The sequence below is a fragment of the Meriones unguiculatus genome, chromosome 4, assembly GCF_030254825.1.
Source record: "Meriones unguiculatus strain TT.TT164.6M chromosome 4, Bangor_MerUng_6.1, whole genome shotgun sequence".
In the NCBI taxonomy this organism is placed as follows: domain Eukaryota; kingdom Metazoa; phylum Chordata; class Mammalia; order Rodentia; family Muridae; genus Meriones; species Meriones unguiculatus.
Window position 1 is genome coordinate 87254376 of NC_083352.1, and position 18236 is coordinate 87272611.

Genomic DNA, 18236 nt, shown 5'->3' on the forward strand with positions numbered 1-18236 from the left:
TTGTTTTTCACATATATGCTCTTGCTCTCTGTACTTCTCACTAGACTCAACTCACAAACTAAAACAGGATACCATAGTTCTTCAGTAACACTGAATTTAGGCTGGGCAGTGGTGGCACACCCTTAATCCCAGCAGTGGAGAGGCCTACAGTGTCTACAGGCTAATCTCTGTGTTCGAGCCTAGCCTGGTCTATAGAGTGAATTCTAGGATAGCCAGGGCTACACAGTGTAATCTTGTTTCAAAAAAGGCATTGATTTTCTAGCTAACTCTTGTTTGGGTCTTGAGGGTAGGTGAAGAAATAACACGAGAAGCCAAAAAAGCACGAAAAGTTGGTGGCCTTACTGGAAGCAGCTCTGACGACAGTGGAAGTGAGTCTGATATCTCTGACAATGAAGAAAGCGACTACGAGAGCTCTAAAAACATGAGCTCTGGTGATGATGACGATTTCAATCCCTTCCGAGATGAGTCCAGTGAAGACAACGAAGACGGTGAGTCGCAGGAGCATTGCATGTAAGCAGAAGGGTACTTAACTGCTGGGAGTGGGAAATAGAGGCAGGAGGAAGTCTGTGAGTTTTAGGCCAGCCAGGGTTACACAGTGAGACCCTGTTTCAAAAACGAGAAGTAAAACCTTTTCTTGGTGTTGGAGGGATGGCTTAGTGGGTAAGAGTTCATACTGTTCTTGCAGAGAGCCTGAGTTCACATTCTAGCATCTAAGCCTGAGAACTTGTAACCCCCTGAACTCCAGCTCAAGGGGCATTTGACCTCCGTAGACAACTGTGTCTTTGTGCACAAACCTACATACACAGACTGATTAAATAAGTCTTTCAAAAGTAAATATACTGTTTATTTATTTAGTATTTGTGGCTGGGCAGATTCAGATCTTTACTGAGTGTAGAACAAGTCTTAAAGAGGTTTGAACCTAAGAGATGAGCTCAACTGGATGCAGTGATGTACACCAGGAAGGAAGAGGAAGGAGGAGGGTCTCTGAGTTTGAGGCCAGCCTGTTTTACAAAGCCTGTCCAGGACAGCCAAGGCTACACAGAGAACCCTGTCTTGAGGAGAGAAAGGAAAAAAAAAAAAAAAAAAAAAAAAGCTCAGCTTTGTGCTTTTTCCCAATTTTTTTTTTTTTTTGGTAGAAGAAGGTCTTACTATGTAGCCCTGGATGATGTAGAGCTGAGTATTGATGGGGATTTTTCTGTGAATCCCACCCTTCTGCCCCACTATTCCTGAGTTCTAGCATGGTGGGTTGTAAGCGCAGGCCCACCATACCTAGTTTGTGTGGTTATATTTAATTTAACAATGTAGAATGGTAGCTCCCTATGTGTGAATGAATGAACTGGGCACTGCTGGTTGGCAATACTTTTACAAGTAGTCAGTAAAACCAAATTTACCTCCTTTGTTGTGCCGCATGCCTGTCAGCACTTAGGGAGGCAAAGGCACGCATGTTTCTGTGAGTCCAAGGCCAGTCTGGTCTACAGAGTGAGTTCCAGGACAGCCAAGGTTACACAGAGAAACCCTCTCTTGAACAAAGAAACAAACAAAAAAGTGTGTATTATTTGATGCATATTTGCCTTATGTTTTAGATCCTTGGTTAATTAGGAAAGACCACAAGAAAAGCAAAGATAAAAAAAAGAAGAAAAGTATTGATCCAGATTCCATTCAAAGTGCCTTGTTAGCATCAGGTCTTGGGTCGAAGCGGCCTAGTTTCTCCTCTGCACCAGTTATCTCTCCTGCTCCCAACAGTGCACCAGGTACCATAAAGACACTTCTGCTTTGGATGTGTGATTTATGTAAATCAGGTATTGAAATATGACTGATGATTGACAGATATTCTTTATCAGCCAACAGTAACACCAACAGTAATAATAGCCTTATAACCAGTCAAGATGCTGTTGAAAGGGCACAACAGATGAAGAAGGACCTGCTTGATAAACTAGAAAAATTAGCTGAAGACCTCCCTCCTAACACCCTGGATGAACTTATTGATGAGCTTGGTGGGCCCGAAAATGTGGCAGAGGTATGCTGTGCTCCTTTTTTATAACATTTCATTTCCTTTTTAAATCCTGTGACATGAATATCCTGTTTTTCTGTACAACTTAGATGCCTTGTACTGCTCCCATTCTTTTGATATGACTACAAAAGTTCTATCCTCAATGTCTGATTGCTTGCCCCGTGCCTGGTTCCTCTCTTGTTGTGCAGCTTCTATGATTGTGGCCATGTACCAGTTTTTCATGTTGCAAATGTGTGTTTTTGATCCCAGTGCCAGCTTGTATCTTTCATGTTTCATGCTCCTAGCCAGTTTCCTTAAAACTGTGTTGATGTTTATTTCTCAGATGACTGGCCGCAAGGGTCGAGTGGTGAGCAATGATGATGGAAGCATATCTTACGAGTCAAGGTCTGAGCTTGATGTGCCTGTGGAAATTCTAAACATCACGGAGAAGCAGAGGTTTATGGATGGAGATAAGGTATTTTTTCCTGAGATGCTTTTTGGTAGAAGGCAACTGCCTATATATTCAGCTTCTGCTGTAGAAGGATCTGCTTTTCATTTCTCTACACCCACAGAAGTTGTTATATGCCTGTTGTATTTTTTATTAGTAATTGTACTGATTATTTTACATACTTTATAGTTATTTTAAGTTGACTATAGTATAGATTCTGTATGGTACGCTAGAGCATTGTTCTTGGTATTTGTGAGAACACTGAATGCACAAGCCGGGTGAGGTGGTGCACCTTGGATATGTAGGCAGGAGGATTGGGTCTCCTTCTTGACTACATTCAGTTGTATGAGGCCTTGTCTGGAAAGAGAGTCATAGGGATGCCTTAATCTGAATATAAACATAGTGGCTCATTGTAGTGGTTTCTGTCATCTTTTCCCTCTCATCTTCCTTTTACTCCTTCTTGGTATTAGTTACTTTTACATAGCTGCCATTAGATATCCAACAGAACACTTAGGACTGAAGATTATCTTGGCTCATGATGTCATACTTCTAGCCAATTGTGAAAGGAAGGATATGAGGAACAGCTCTGTTCATGTTGTGACAATGAGTGGAAACAGAAAATGGGAGCACAAGAAAGGTTTGAGGCAAAACAGAGCTCAAAGGATTTGTCCCCAGTGATGTCTTTGTTTCAACTAGACCCCACTTCCTACCCTTCCTTACCTTTAAAAATGCCATTATATTGTAACTCTAACAAGAGAATAATCTGTTGGCTAGTGTAAAGTCTTCAAGATTTCATTAGCTTTGAGATAGTTCCACTAGTCATGTATCAGCTGACAGTGAAAATGAGCTGTTACTCAGCATAATGTCTTGACATCTCATGCCATTGAATTTTGAACAGTATTAAAGAACACTGCTGGGGATTGGGCCCTGGAAGCTAGCTCACCGGTTAAGAGCACTGCCTGTTCTTCCAAACGTTCTGAGTTCAATTCCCAGCAACCACATGGTGGCTCACAACCATTATAATTAGATCTGGTGCCCTCTTCTAGTGTACGGGTGTACATGCAGGCAGAACACTGTATACATGAGGGGGGCGTGAATAAATAAATAAAATCTTAAAAACAAAACAAAAACCATCGCTGGATAGTAATTGCATACACTTTTAATCTCAGAGCCCAAGAACTGAAATCGGCAGGTCTCTGCGAGTTGGAGGCCAGCTTGATCTACAGAGTGAGTTCCAGAACAGCCAGGACCATATAGAGAAACTCTGTCTCAACAAAACAAAAGAAAGAAATGCTTAGGAGATTGTGCTGGAGCATAAGGAGTTCAAGGCCAGGTGCAGCTTTCTAGTGAGACCCTGTCTTGATAAAAATAAAACAACAAGATCCCTGAGTGTTCAGATAACTGGTGTCCTTTGGGTTTTTGGCTTGGTTTCATGCCTTTGCATGTCAACCATGTATGGTTTGTGGACTCTGCATTCATATCTTATACTAAAGACATTTTGAACACTAGGACCTTTAGATTCTTTTTATTTTGTATCTTTTCTCTTGTAGGATTTCTAAGCACCTTCTCTGTTACTGTGCTTTTCTCTAAACACTGGAGCCTCCTGCATGAGTTTTCTCAAACCTTAGGAGTCTTAGATCCATTCTTACCCATCTGCTTCTGCATTTTATTTATGACAGTTTTGAAAGAAATAGAATTTTTTTTTTAACAACTTGTGTTGCCAGGGAATGATGGTGCACACTTTTAATCCCAGCACTGAGGAGGCAGGGGCAGGCGATCCCTGTGAGTTCCAGGCCAGACTGTTTAATAAAGCAAACCCAGGACACCAAGGCTGCACAGAGAAACCCTGTCTCGAAGAACAAAACAAAAAAAGATTTATGCCATCACACATGCTTTTGTGTATGAGTGTTTTGCCTTAGTATAAATACATACACCAAGTATGTTTCGGGTGCTTTGGGAGACCAGAAGTCAATGTCAGAGCTCCTGGAATTGTAGTTAGAGTTTAATGTGATTATCTCATGATTCTATTTCATGCAGGAAAGGGATTTTTCAAAATCAGTGGGTTGTTAAATCATATTTTTCAGAAATTATTACTTTTTTTTAATTATGTGGATGTATGTTTGTGGGCAGGCATGCCATGGCATTTGTGTAAAGGTCAAAGGATAACTGGGAGTCAGTTCTCTCCCTTTGTTATGTTGCATCCTGGAATTGAACTCATTTTATTATACTCTGCAGAAGTTGCTTTTACCTACTTATGTTTTAAACCAGGTGGATACTACTTCTTTGATGTATGTGTTTTTGTGTTGGCTAAGAGTATGGTAGCACATGCCTGTAATTTTGGAGCCCTTGAGGCTGAGGCAGGTGGATCCTGAGTTTTAGGCTAGCTTTGCTTACATAGGAGACTGTGCCTCAAAAGCTTTTTTTTTTTTTTTTTTTTTTTAAGTAGGGTTTCTCTTTGTAGCCCTGACTGTCCTGGACTTTGTAGACCAGGTTAGCCTTGAACTCACAATAGAGACCCACATGCCTCTGCCTCCCCAAGTGCTGTGGGATTATAGGTATGGGCCACTCTGCCCAGCTTTAAAAGATTGTTTAAAAGGAGAAAAAGAAGTTCATGCCTTTTCTAACTTTCTCTCCGTCTCCTCTTTTCCCCTCCTTTTTCCTCTATTTCCTTCCCTGAGATGGGACCTTATTGTTCTACCTAGAATCTTCTTAAGTGTCCTAGTCTCAAGGCATCCTTCTGCCTCAGCCTCTGGAATAGATGGAACCACTATTCTTGTCTTTTTTCAGTGTGGGTCTTGCTATGCAGCCCAGGATGGCTTTGAACTCGGCTTTCCTCCTGCCTCAGTCTTCTACATACTGGGATTACAGGTGTGCACATCATGTTTGCATGCTAGTTAGGTAAGCATTCCACCTGGGAACTGCATTTTTGTTCTTAAGTTATGATTGGTGGTGACAATAAGGCCTTCCTTTGCTATGCAAGCATTGGAAGACAAGACACACCGCCATGTCTTCTTCAAAAACGGTTTCCTGTACATTAATTAGATGTCTACCATCTAAGCTTCACTGGCTGCGGCTTGCCTTTATGCTCATACTTAGTAGTAAGGGACACTGAGGCAGCTAATTTTGACTCTGGGCAACTATGTCTAGCTTACACAGGGCATCTTTCTACTGTGAAGAGAGAGTAGAGAACATACTGGTAGCTCTCACTGGTCACCGAAGGAAGTTCTCTAGAACACCGAACCTCTGTGTCATGCTCAGAGGTGATTTTTGTTTCTTTTTTCTATTTGATATAGAATATTGCTATTATCTCGGAAGCTGCCAGCTCAGGTATTTCATTACAAGCAGATCGAAGAGCTAAAAATCAAAGGCGAAGAGTTCACATGACTTTGGAGTTACCCTGGAGTGCAGATCGGGCAATTCAGCAATTCGGTAAGTGTCTCCCTTTCATCTCACTGGGGATATGCTTGTATCTCTGTATAGAGACGCCGTAGGCAGTGGAATTCTTAGTTTCTACATTGCAAGTGTGTTCTCTATGCACTGTGCAGTGCAATGGATTATGAATTCCTTTTTGCCTGTTTCAAATGGTGTTGAGGATTACACAGGCCTCCCAGAACAGGCTTCCTTGGAAGTATCTTCATTGTAGATTTGTACACTGTGTGGATCTGTGAGAACAGGCAACTATTTCCATGGTCATTTCAGCCCTCTAGTAGCTGCATGCAGGGTATAGTGCATGATCCAGTGAGCTGATGAGCCACATGTGATATCCAGAGTGGCCATGTAGTAACACTGGTTAACCAAACGGTGGCAGCACTTGGACGTTTTTGGTGGGTTCTGTTCCCAGAGTAGAGATGCTAATAGTGTTAAACTGTTGTTCTGGAGAGATATGAGAAGGTTTGTGTTATCTTTTCTCTTTCTTTCTTTCGTTCGTTCGTTCGTTCGTTCGTTCGTTCGATCATTACCAGTTTAGCCAGGCTAATGTGCAGGCTTATCCTCTCAGCACTGATTGGGAGACACAGAAGTAACAGGTATTTAAGGCCTACCTAGCTGCCTAGTGAATTTGAAGCCACCCTGGACTACATGAGACCTTGTCTCTGTATCTTTTAGTGTGAAAGCTAGGAATTAGATCTCAGAATAGCCCATCTCAACCTAATGAACATAATCAGTGAGCTGTACAAATGCTCATTACAGGAAGAACGCACAGGTCAAACCAAGTGACTGCGCCAGAGTATGTCTTTTTGATTTCGGAACTGGCTGGAGAGCAGAGGTTTGCATCTATTGTTGCTAAGAGACTTGAGAGCTTGGTAAGTTTTTGAGTTGTGTTAGAGGTACATCACAGATGACCTGTGTTAGCTGACTTTTGGGAAAAATTGATGACCATGAGTTCTCTCTTTTGCCAGGGGGCACTTACACATGGTGACAGAAGAGCAACAGAATCTAGAGATCTGAGCAGATTCAACTTTGACAACAAGGTACATTTCAGCATTTTAACGATGTAGAAGTTTGTGGTATGTGCAGTGCCAAAAGGGAAACTGATGACTGCTAAAAACTAAACACTTGCTGTTAGCTTTGCCTTGTATAGCTTCATGTGAGATGGGATTTCACACATCATTAGGTCTGTACACACATCTTTTATTTCAGTTGGAAAACACTACTAGAGTATTTGGAAAGGCATTAAGAATGAGTTAGAAATAAAAGCAGTCATTAATGTATTGAATGCTATTTGTAAAGGCACAGAATAGATAGTCTTAAGTATGTGCATTATTTCTGAATGTTCGATAAAGTTATAGTTTTATTTAAGTGGATTAAAAAAATTGCCAAATGTTGAAGCTGGTTAAAATATTTTTTTTATTACAGTATGGAAGGAATGCTTTAGAAATTGTTATGAAATCCATTGTAAATTTGGATTCTCCTATGGTGTCACCACCTCCAGACTACCCTGGAGAATTCTTTAAAGGTAATTTTATAATCATAACTGGTACACTGTATGCATTTCATGTTTGAAGGCCTGGTTTCCATCCCCATTATCAGACTAGGCATGGTAGTGTATTCCAGCAATCCCAGAACTCAGCATGGTGAGGCAGAAGAACATTGTTGACTTTAGGGCCAACCTATGTAGTAAGACCCTGCCTGTAAAAAAAAGATAAAATTAGCCAGGTGGTGGTGGCTCAGACCTTTAATCCCAGCACTCAGGAGGCAGAAACAGGTGGATCTCTTTTAAGTGCCAGACCAGCCTGGTTTACAGAGTGAGTTCCAGGACAACCAGGGCTGTTTTGGGGAAGAAACCCTGTTTTAGGAAAGGGAAAAAAAAAGATAAAATGGGGTTGGAAGGTTAGTTGAGGAGTTAGCCACACTAGCTGCTCTTGTAGAGGACCTGGGTTTGTCTCAGCACCTAGTTGGTAGCTCACAACTATTTGTAACTCCAGGACAGAACATTCTGAGCTCTCCTTTGGCCTCTGTGGGCCCTACACATGTGTGGTGCCCAGAGGTCCACATAAGAAAAAATGTTGTTAGGCACAAATAAATCTTGAAAGCCCATCATAGTGGTGTGTGCCTTTAATCCTAGTACTCAGGAGTAAGAGGCATATGCATCTCTGAGTTCAAGGACAGCCGGGGATACACAGAAGAGACCTCTCTGGGGGGAAAAAAACAACAACAAATTAATCCTGAGAACAAAGTTTTAAAGCAAAAGCCAAGTGATAATAATCCCCATCTGTGTTTTTATCGGAACATGGAAATTTAGAAAAATCCTGTGTACTTGTTCACTTTTTCAACCCTTGTTTACAGTGTAGGGATTGCCTAGATAAAGAGAGAGAAGTCTAGCCATTTAATTGTCTGACCTTCATATGCAAGAGTGTCTGTGCTCATGCACAGAAATGAAACAAAAATGTACTGGGGTTCTGGAGAGATGGTTCAGCAGTAAGAGCACACACTGCTCTTCCAGAGGACCAGAGTACAATTCCCAGCTCACTATTGTCTGTTACTCTAATTGCAGGGGATCTGACACCCTCACATAGACACATGTAGGCAAAACACCAATGCACATAAAATAAAAGTAAATAAATTATTAAGAAAATAATAATACTGGCATTAGAAAGAGAAAGATGGTTCAGTACTTCAGGATATTTTCTGCTCTCGTAAAATACCTCGGTTTCATTCCCAGCACCCACATGGGGACTCACAATTCTCTTTAACTCTAATTCTAGACAATCTGACATGCTATTCTGGCTCCAGAAGGACTCTGCCCAGAGTGCATATACATACATGCAGACAAACTGCATACCCATTAAATAAAAAGAAATAATAAATGTTACTCCTTTTTGGTTTTGTGTGAGTACCTGCATGTATACTTGTACACCATGTGTGTACCTTGTATATGTGTGCAATGGTTGTATAGAACAGTTGCTTTCATTATGGCAGTAACTTGGGGTTGTTTGTTTGTTTCTACCAAGTTAGCTCTCATTATGCAGCCCTGGCTGGCCTAGGAATCCTTATGCAAACCAAGCTGTCCTTGAACTCTCATTGAGATCTGCCTGCTAATGTCTTTCAAGTGCTGGGATTTATAACAATGTACCATCATGATGGCCAACAGAGTTTTTAAAGTTTCATGTTGAAGTTAACTCATGTATTGATTTTCAGATGGTTTCTAGTAAATAGTGCTAAGCTTCCATGTCTATCTTTACATGCATGTGATCTGATCCCCACGAGGGTGATTCCCAAAAGGAATCTTCTTGGTCTAAGTTGACCCTGTTAACTTATTCTGTATATCTTTGTTAGAGACCATATACACCCTCCTCCCCCCTGCATCTTTTTTGTTTTTTGTTTTCTCACTGCTTATGATTGAAGTTGGTTTTGTGCCTACTATGCCAGTTCTGTCAAGCCACACAGTGATGCTGCATGCCTCTAATTCCAGCACTCGGAGCCAGAGGCAAGTGGATCTCTGGAGCTACACAGCTTCTGCAAGGACTGCTTGAAAAAACCCTGTCTTGGTGGTGGGGAGGGAATTCCATCAAGTTTGTAGGGCATATTGGCTGCTTATTCAACACTTACCTTTTTGCTGGACTTTGCAGTAGTTCTAGTTAGTTCTTTACTCTAACCCATGGCCACCTGCTTTCTCCTCTCCTGCTCCATCTCTTTCCTTTCTCTCTTCTCTCTCTTCCCATGATCCTCTGTCTTCCAAGCCCTTGAACCTTCTTAAAAACCTTTGTCTACCACACTTCTGCCCTGCCCACGTGTAGGCATTTATTTAGCAGATCAGGGTACACGAGCGTGAGTTTTGTATGCATGAGTGCTTGCTCGTAGAACAGTGAGAATCTCAGGCGGCAAGCTTTTAACTGTTGAGGTAGGGTTGTGTGGTCAGTGTTGACAAGCATGTTTGGAGGTCAGAGGCTTACCAGCAAGCATCCTCACCTACTGAGCCATCTTGACAGTTGTGGTTCAGTTTTTGAGAAACAGTGTAACCCAGGTTGGGCTGGAGAGCATGCTAGACTTTTCACTTGAAGCTGTTCTCCTGCCTCCTGTTCTCCTGGAGTCCTTGGTGAAGCCATGAAAGATAAAGGGGTTTCAGCGGTTCAATTTCCAGTATTAACAAAAACACTATAAAACAGACAAATTAGACACAGTCGGTTTAAGGTTTGGTTATTTAGGGTTTTGGAGTAGATAATAGATTATTAGATACTTCGGTTACCAATTCATTTCAGATGATTGGAATAGAGCAGCATCACATAGGTTAAATCTTCCGTTTGTTTGTTTCTTTGGGGGGTTTTGTTTAGTTGTTTTTTTCTTTTTTTTTTTTTTTTTTTGATAGGGTTTCTCTGGCTGTCCTGGAACTCACAGAGATTTGCCTGCCTCTACCTCTTTGAGTGCTGGGGGTTAAAGGCTTGTGCCACTGTCATCTGGACAGAAGTTAAATCACTTTTTATTTGATTTTTTTTTTTTTTTAATATTTACATTGGTGTTCTGCCTCCATATATGTCTCTATCAGGGTTTCAGGTCTTCTGGAACTAGAATTACAAATAGTTGTAAACTGCCCTGTGGGATTTGAACCTGGGTCTTTTGGAAGAGTAGCCAGTGCCCTTAACTAACACTCAATGAGCCATCACTCTTGCCCCCATAGGTTAAATCTTTTTATTTTTTGTTAAATCTTAATGCTAGAACTAACCTTGTTTGATTAACATGCCATTGAGTCATTTGCATTTTCATAATTTTGATTTCTTACAGATGTTCGCCAAGGACTGATAGGAGTGGGCCTGATAAACGTGGAAGATCGCTCGGGAATTCTTACTCTTGACAAAGGTAATGTCACTGTGTGTGCTAATGGAGCCTTCTTCATGCTGTTGTGCACTAAAGGAACCTCAACTCAGATGTATGTGTGTGTGCTTGTGATCGCCTGAGCATGACTTTGAGGAAGTCTGCTTTTTTCCTTGCACCTTGCTTTTGAGACAGTCTGTTTCTGTTTCTGTTTCTGTTTCTGTACTTACTCTTGTAAGCTAGTTGGCTCGTGGGTTTGTGGGTGAGTTATCTGTGTCTCCGTCCCTGCCTACTGTAGAATTGCTTGAACTACTGACAGGAGCTACTGCATCTGGCTTTTTAAAAGTGTTTGTTCTGGTGATCAAATTCATCAGGCTAAGATGGCAAGCACTTTGATGAGTTGAATCATTGAACCAGGTGTCATTTTGTATTTTTGTGACACAGTCACACTCTTGCTGAGATTGGCCATATTACACTCATGGCAATGCTTTTGCCTTAGCCATCCTAGTACTGGGCTTACAGGTAGATCAAGAATGTAACCCAGAGCCTTCTGTATACTAATAAAATACTGTTCCACTGAGTCGTCTGAGCCCTCTTTGGTCTTTTTGTTGCTTGTTTTTATTTTATTTTTTTGAGACAAGGTCTCTGTGTAGCACTGGCTCTCCTTGAACTTACTTTGTAGGCCAGGATGGCCTGGAAGTCACAGAGATCCACCTGCCTCTAGGCCTTCTGAATGCTGGAACTAAAGGTGCCACACCAGTTTGAAGCCTCTTTGTACTTTGTTGTTTATTTGCTCCTTTATTTTTAGCATGTTTCTGTTCATAAGAATTGTTAAAAAATAAGCATCCAGAGGTTAAGAGTGGTTCTGCTGGCTGCTCTTCCGGAGGTCCTGAGTTCAATTCCCAGCAACTATGTGGTAGCTCATAACCATTTATAATGAGATATGATGCCTTCTTCTGGCATACAGGCAGAATACCATGTACATAATAAATGAATAAATAAATCTTTAAAAAAATAAACATCCATACAAATGGAACAGGTAAGAGTAGGAAAGGATGGCAGGGCAGGGGGAAAAGAAAAAAGTTCCACATTCATCCTATGCTGGCTCTCATGATCTCCCAGAGAAGTGTACTCAAAACTATGTGCCAAGCAAGGTTGTGGATACCTTTAATCCTAACATCTGGGGAGGCGGGGCAGGTGGATCTCTGAGTTCAAGGCTAGCCTGGGTGAATTCCAGGACAGCCAGTACTGTTCCACAGAAAAAAAAAAGAAAGAAAGAAAAGAAAAAAGTTATTCTAGCAGGCTCCCATTTGGGCTCCAAGCAGTTTCCTTAGATCCCTAATGGTGTCATTACTTTTGTATTCACATGGACGATATTACCTAGATGGTTATTGGCAATGACCTTAATTATTGTGGCTAGAGCTTGAATTGCCTTAAAGCTACTGAAACAACCCCTTCCTCCCCCCCCCCTTTGTTTCTTTCTTTCTTTCGTTCATTTATTTGGTATTTTTATTTATTGAAATAAGGTCTTTCTTGTGTATCTCTGGCTGTCCAGGGACAGCTGGTAGACTTGCTGTTACTGGTTCCTTTGAATGACATCCACCTGCCTTTGCTCTTAAGTGCTCCTCTTTATTTTAGAGACAGTCTCACTGCATGTGCCAGGTTCACCTTTAACTGTGTGTAGTCTAAGCCATGAACCTGTGGCCTTAGTCTGCTGAGTGACTGGGATAAGCATTGTACCCTTGGACCAGGCCTTTAGTAGATCCTTAAGCTCATACTATAACTAACCCTGGCTACAGATTTGATCAGCCTGGTCAGGGGTTGTTCTTCTGTTTTGTTTTGTTTTGTTTTGTTTGGCCTTGAAATTGCAGCAGTCCTCCTGCTTCATCTTCCCAAGTGTTCAGATTACAGGTATAATCTAAGTTACCTTGTCTGGCTAAGGTTTAAGGAAATGATGAATCTATGGGCTAAACTGGTTGCACAGTAGTTAATGGAACTTGCTGTCCTAGTCAAGGACTGGAGTTGGATCCTCAGAACTAGAATTTACATTGGCTATTAACATCTGAGTCAATTTTTCCTGCCATGTGGTTCTTGACTCTAACCCATGGCCGTCTGCTTTCTCTTTTTTCTCCTGCTCTGTTTCTTTCCTTTCTCTCTTCTCTCTCCTCCCACGATCCTATCTTCCAAGCCCTTGAACCTTACTTTTGTCTACCACACTTCTGCCCTGCCCAGGTGTAGGCATTTATTTAGTAGATCAGGGTACACGAATTTGAGTTTTGTATACATGAGTGCTTGCTTGTAGAACAGTGAGAATCTCAGGGCAAGCAATTGACATCTGAATACAAAGCACCAGCCCATATCTTAACAACAATCACCTGTAATTCTGTCTTCAAGAGATCTGACATCTTCTCTGGCCTTTGAGGAAGCATGGGCTCTTGTGCACATACTCCCATACAGACAATACACATAAATTAAAATAAGTTTTTTAAAAGTTATCTGAATGCAAAATCAGACTTCAGACTTCAAACCAAAACTCCAGGCTTTCCAGTTCTGGGGTTGAGTCATTACTGTAGCAGTAAAATTTGGAGTTAAAAGTCTGGTGTTGGGAAACTGAGTGTGGTGGTATAAACTGTAATCAATCCCAGCATTTGGGGAAATTGAGATGGGGATACAAAGAAACCATGTCTTGAGAAATCTAAATAGGGCTGGAGGGATGGTTTATGTCAGTTCCAGTCTAAACACCCGTATGTGGAAGATAAATATATGTTAAAATAAATTCAAAAGCCTTGATATTGGTGAACCAGTGTGCTCCTGTGCTAAATTATATTCATGGAAAAGTAGATGGTACAGAAAGTTAGTTTGGCTGTCTTGTGAGCTCACCCTGCCTTGCGGGTGGCCGAAGTTTGAGAGAGGTTGGTAACACACTGCAGCCCTGCTGTAAGTGCACTGCAGAAGGCGGGGAGGGGCCTAGACCCGAAGCCACACTTTGAAGGCTCACCTAGCTAAGAATAAATTTAACTCACCGTGCGTATCCATGGAATTTTTCTTATCTTGTCATTGCAGACTATAACAATATAGGAAAGTTTTTAAACAGAATTCTGGGCATGGAGGTGCATCAGCAGAATGCATTGTTTCAGTATTTTGCAGACACACTTACTGCAGTTGTTCAGAATGCCAAGAAGAATGGAAGATATGACATGGGAATACTAGGTGAGTGGGGACACTTGTACTCTCTGTGCTCCTGGTCCAGAGTCTTTCTCCATTTACATATTTCTGTTTCTTTCTGAAGATTTGGGTTCCGGAGATGAAAAGGTGAGGAAGAGTGATGTTAAGAAGTTTCTGACTCCAGGATACTCGACCTCTGGCCATGTAGAGTTATACACAGTAAGTCTGGATTTGTACATATTCTGTACTGGTATCCACACACATGAGCTCCATTTAAATCTCTGCATGTCTTTCACAGATTAGCGTGGAGAGGGGAATGTCCTGGGAGGAAGCAACCAAGATTTGGGCAGAGCTGACAGGACCAGACGATGGCTTTTACTTATCATTGCAAGTACGAATTGAATTTTCTCCAAAGTGTTACCAAGAATGCCTTTTCTTGCTTATTTTTGTAGCTTCGAGGTTTTGGTTTTCTTTCTTTTTCCTTTGTTGTTGTTGTTGTTGTTGTCTTTTTTTTTTTTTTTTTTTTTGAGCTCTCCCTATGTAACTATGCTGGCAAACTCTGTCAGTTTTAGACTAGCCGTGAATTCACAGTGCTCACTCTGCATCAGCCTCCTCAGTGCACCATCATGCCTAGCTCACCTTAACCACTAAATTTTTTTATTAATTTATATCAGTGTGCTTGCCATATCAGGCTGCACAGAGGGGAAAAAAATTCAAAAAAAAAAAACCTCACAAAAATTTTCAACTTGTTTACTGTGATTCCTTGTGTAAGAAACAGAAGAAGCAAAACTGTCTTCAGTCAACACTTAACACTTATTCTGTGGATGGGAAGGGGCTTAAAATTCGTATCTCTGGCCAGAAGCTGTTCTCAGTTGATGGTTGCGGGAGGAAGAGGCAACTAATAGATTGTCCACACGCCAGTAGATAGGCCCACACTGTATACGTTAGGGTATGGACTCTGGGTAAAAAAACAACAAGGCATAAAATTGAGAAGGGGAATGTTTTGCATTGGCTAGGTGAGTGGCAGGTTGTTAGGGGAGAATAGAGGTGGTTATAATTAGAGTACATTATATACATATAGTCTTTATTTTATTTATTTATTATTTATACAGTATTCTGCCTACATGTACGCCTGCATGCCAGAAGAGGGCACCAAATCTCATGAATGGTTATGAGCCACCATGTGGTTCCTGGGAGTTGAATTCAGGACCTTTGGATGTATAGCCAATGCTCTTAACCTCTGAGCCATCTCTCCAGCCCCTATACATATATTCTTAATCGAAGCTGGCTCACTGCCAGTGGCCAACTGTGAAATCAAATACATGCAAATAATGTATTATGGATTGTGCAGACTGTATTTATGTTTTAAGAAATTCTGTGAGAACAACTTGGAAAAATAGAGGCCATGAATTTGAGAGAAAAGTAATTAAATAAATACACATACACAAGAAGACATCTGTGGAGACAAGCATAGGAGTTCACATAGGAGGTTGAAGTAGAAATACCCTAAGTTCAGGGCTAACATGGGCTACATGGTGAGTTCCAGCCATGGTAGGAGGTCTCAAAAATAAAAAAGCAAAAGACTGCTATGACCCTTTCTTTATCCAGAGTTAACCAAGTGGCCTCTCAGGACATGTTGATTTAGATGATTAGGTGGTGTATCTTTTGCATTAGTGAATTTGCTGTTGTGATGTTATAATAGAATATTTTTAATTATTTAGGCTCAAATTCTTACTTTTCTTTCTGTTGTTCTTTCAATAGATAAGAAACAATAAAAAAACTGCCATCTTAGTTAAAGAAGTAAACCCTAAGAAGAAACTATTTTTAATTTACCGACCAAACACTGGGAAACAACTCAAATTAGAAATTTATGCTGATCTGAAAAAGAAATACAAGAAGGTATTTTCTCACTTGTACATTGGACTGTGTCAGTGCGTACTTCATGATAGGGAACTAGGTCTTCCAAGTTTCTGGTTTCAAGGATGATAATTTTTGAACAATAGCAAATCTTATATACGGCTGTTACAGTTCTGGTGTTACTGCCTATTGAGACAAACAAAATGGGCATGTGACCCTTAATGCCCAGAACACAGTGCAGTGGTTTAGTAAGGGACAGTTCTTTCAACCAGCTTTTGATTTGTCATGAGTATCTTGCATGTTTTTATCTTATAAATTTCCAGAAAATAGTCTGTTTTTCTCAACATTACTTCTGTACTTCCTAGAATGTATTGCCTTAACTTTCTGGGCACTCTAATTTGGAAGTAACTATATTCAACGAGCCGTCTGCAAAGCTCATTCCAAGAGGAGCCTTAGTTACCTTGGTGGTTTTTCCATGCTGCTGTCATCAAGGGCTAGGCTTCCCCCTGAAGATGATGATGATGATGACGACGACGACGACGACAGTCTCTTCTCTTGTGTTAGTGTCTAGGTCAGGTGTCCAGTTGTCATAGTGTGCTGTATTTTGTCTTTGCAGGTAGTTTCTGATGATGCCCTGGTTCACTGGCTGGATCAGTATAACTCCTCTGCAGACACCTGCACTCACGCATACTGGTTAGTGCCTCTGTGTTGCTGCACTTAAGTATAATCGAGGTTTATGTTTTGTATTTTGAGACAGGGTTTCTCTGTGTAGCCTTGGCTGTCCTGGACTCACTTTGTAGATAGGGCTGGCTTCCCATGTGGAGATGCACCTGCCTCTGTCATCTGAGTGCTGGGATTAAAGGCGTGTACCACCACCATCTGACTTGTGTAATCAAGATTTAAAGACACCTTTTTCTTTTCTATGTTTTGGGGGAAGGGATGCTAATTCTCACTATGTATCCTTGTGATCCTCTTGCCTCTGCCTTCCAAGTTCAAGAATGGTAGGCCTGAGCCTCAGTGCCTGAATAAACACATTTTCATTATTTCTGAGAATGCGATTGTGAGTAAATCAAGTTGACTATTGGTAAGCACAGTTCGCTTCTTCAGAATCATATTTAGAGACATGTCATGATAGTAGTGCCTGTAATGCTATACTTGGGAAGTTGAAGATCATCCTCATCTACACAGGGAGGAGTGGAGTCCAGCCTGGGCTACATTGAGACCCTAACAGCCTATTAAGGCTATCCCTCTGCTAGAACTTACATCTTTCTCATTCTTCTCTCACCCCCCCCCCTTTTTTTTTTTTTAGAATTGTTCATTATGTGTATAGTGTTCTGCCTGCATGTTCACCTTCATGCCAGAAGTGGGCCCCAGATCTTATTATAGATGGTTGTGAGCAACCATGTGGTGGCTGGGAATTGAACTCAGGACCTTGGGAAAAGCAGTCAGTGCTCTTAACCTCTGAGCTATCTCTCCGGCCCTCTCTTTGGCTTTTGAAAACAAAAACAAACACTCATTCCTTCGGCCTGGTGGTTCATGATTATAACTCCATCACTGAGGAAAATTCAGACTTGAGGCCAGAGTGTGCAAGACCTTGCCTCAAAGCCACCAAATGAAAAGAAACAAAAAGGGGCCTTGAGAGCTGGCCATGATGGCCCACATCTTTAATTCCAGGAAGCAGAGGCAGGGAGGTTTCTTGAGTTCCAGGCCACCCTGGTCTTCAGAGTGAGGACAACCAGGACTACTCAGAGAAGTGGTGTGTGAGACTGGAGAGATGGTTCAGTGGTTAAGAATATCTTCTGTTACTCTAGGAAGCCCGAGTTCCTAGCACCCATGTCAAGTGAGTCAGCTACTTCTAACTTAGACTAGCTCTAGTGGGTCCCTTGCTTTCTACAGACCTGTAGCCAGTGGTTCACTGACACAGTGCAATCATAACACCCATAGACATGACACTAAAAATACATAAACTCTCAAGGTTTAATGACATAAGTGCTGTGTGCATGTTTATGAGGACACTTGTATGATATTGATGTGAGGCACACATGGGTTGCTCAGAGGATAGCTCTGCTAAGTTGGTTCTCTTCTTACCTAGCTTATGTAGGTTCTGGAATCAAGCTCAGGTCACTGGGTAGCCAATGCCTGTTCTGTAATGCCCACCTCCACTCGCCTGTTTTGTGTTTCTTACATTAAATTTATGTTGCTGTGGTGGTGACTCAAGATACATTTGTCAATGAATTGGGAAATGTTTTGACTGTACAATGACCTCATTTTTTTCTGAGTTTCTGAATCTGTAGCTTGTGTGCTCTAGTTATTGGGCCTTTCTTTCTAGTTAGACTTGAAGCAGACACTAGTGATTCAGTGATACAGCATCAGCTGGTGGGTGGTTTTCACAGCAAGCACTATCACGTGAAACAAGGTATTGAAGTACGAAAAGTTTGTAGATAGTAGCATCAGTAACCCCATGTGCAGGTAGGCTGTACCAGTGCACAGCTGAACTTGCAGCAGTGATATGACACCCTAGTTTTGGGA

The 18236-nt window shown here is 41.4% G+C and overlaps 1 protein-coding gene across 3 annotated transcripts in view; it reads left to right on the top strand.

The window, feature by feature from the left end:
• Positions 1-18236, top strand: part of Sbno1 (strawberry notch homolog 1) — a 60255-nt gene that overhangs the window by 34097 nt on the left and 7922 nt on the right. For all 3 annotated transcript variants that reach the window (XM_060382348.1, XM_021644193.2, XM_021644194.2), the window contains exons 17-30: positions 291-488; positions 1584-1751; positions 1842-2017; positions 2334-2465; positions 5732-5867; positions 6627-6739; positions 6836-6907; positions 7293-7392; positions 10656-10730; positions 13749-13895; positions 13975-14069; positions 14149-14241; positions 15612-15749; positions 16324-16400. In XM_060382348.1, coding sequence (XP_060238331.1) covers positions 291-488; positions 1584-1751; positions 1842-2017; positions 2334-2465; positions 5732-5867; positions 6627-6739; positions 6836-6907; positions 7293-7392; positions 10656-10730; positions 13749-13895; positions 13975-14069; positions 14149-14241; positions 15612-15749; positions 16324-16400 — 1720 coding nt within the window. The remainder of the gene's footprint in view (positions 1-290; positions 489-1583; positions 1752-1841; positions 2018-2333; positions 2466-5731; positions 5868-6626; positions 6740-6835; positions 6908-7292; positions 7393-10655; positions 10731-13748; positions 13896-13974; positions 14070-14148; positions 14242-15611; positions 15750-16323; positions 16401-18236) is intronic.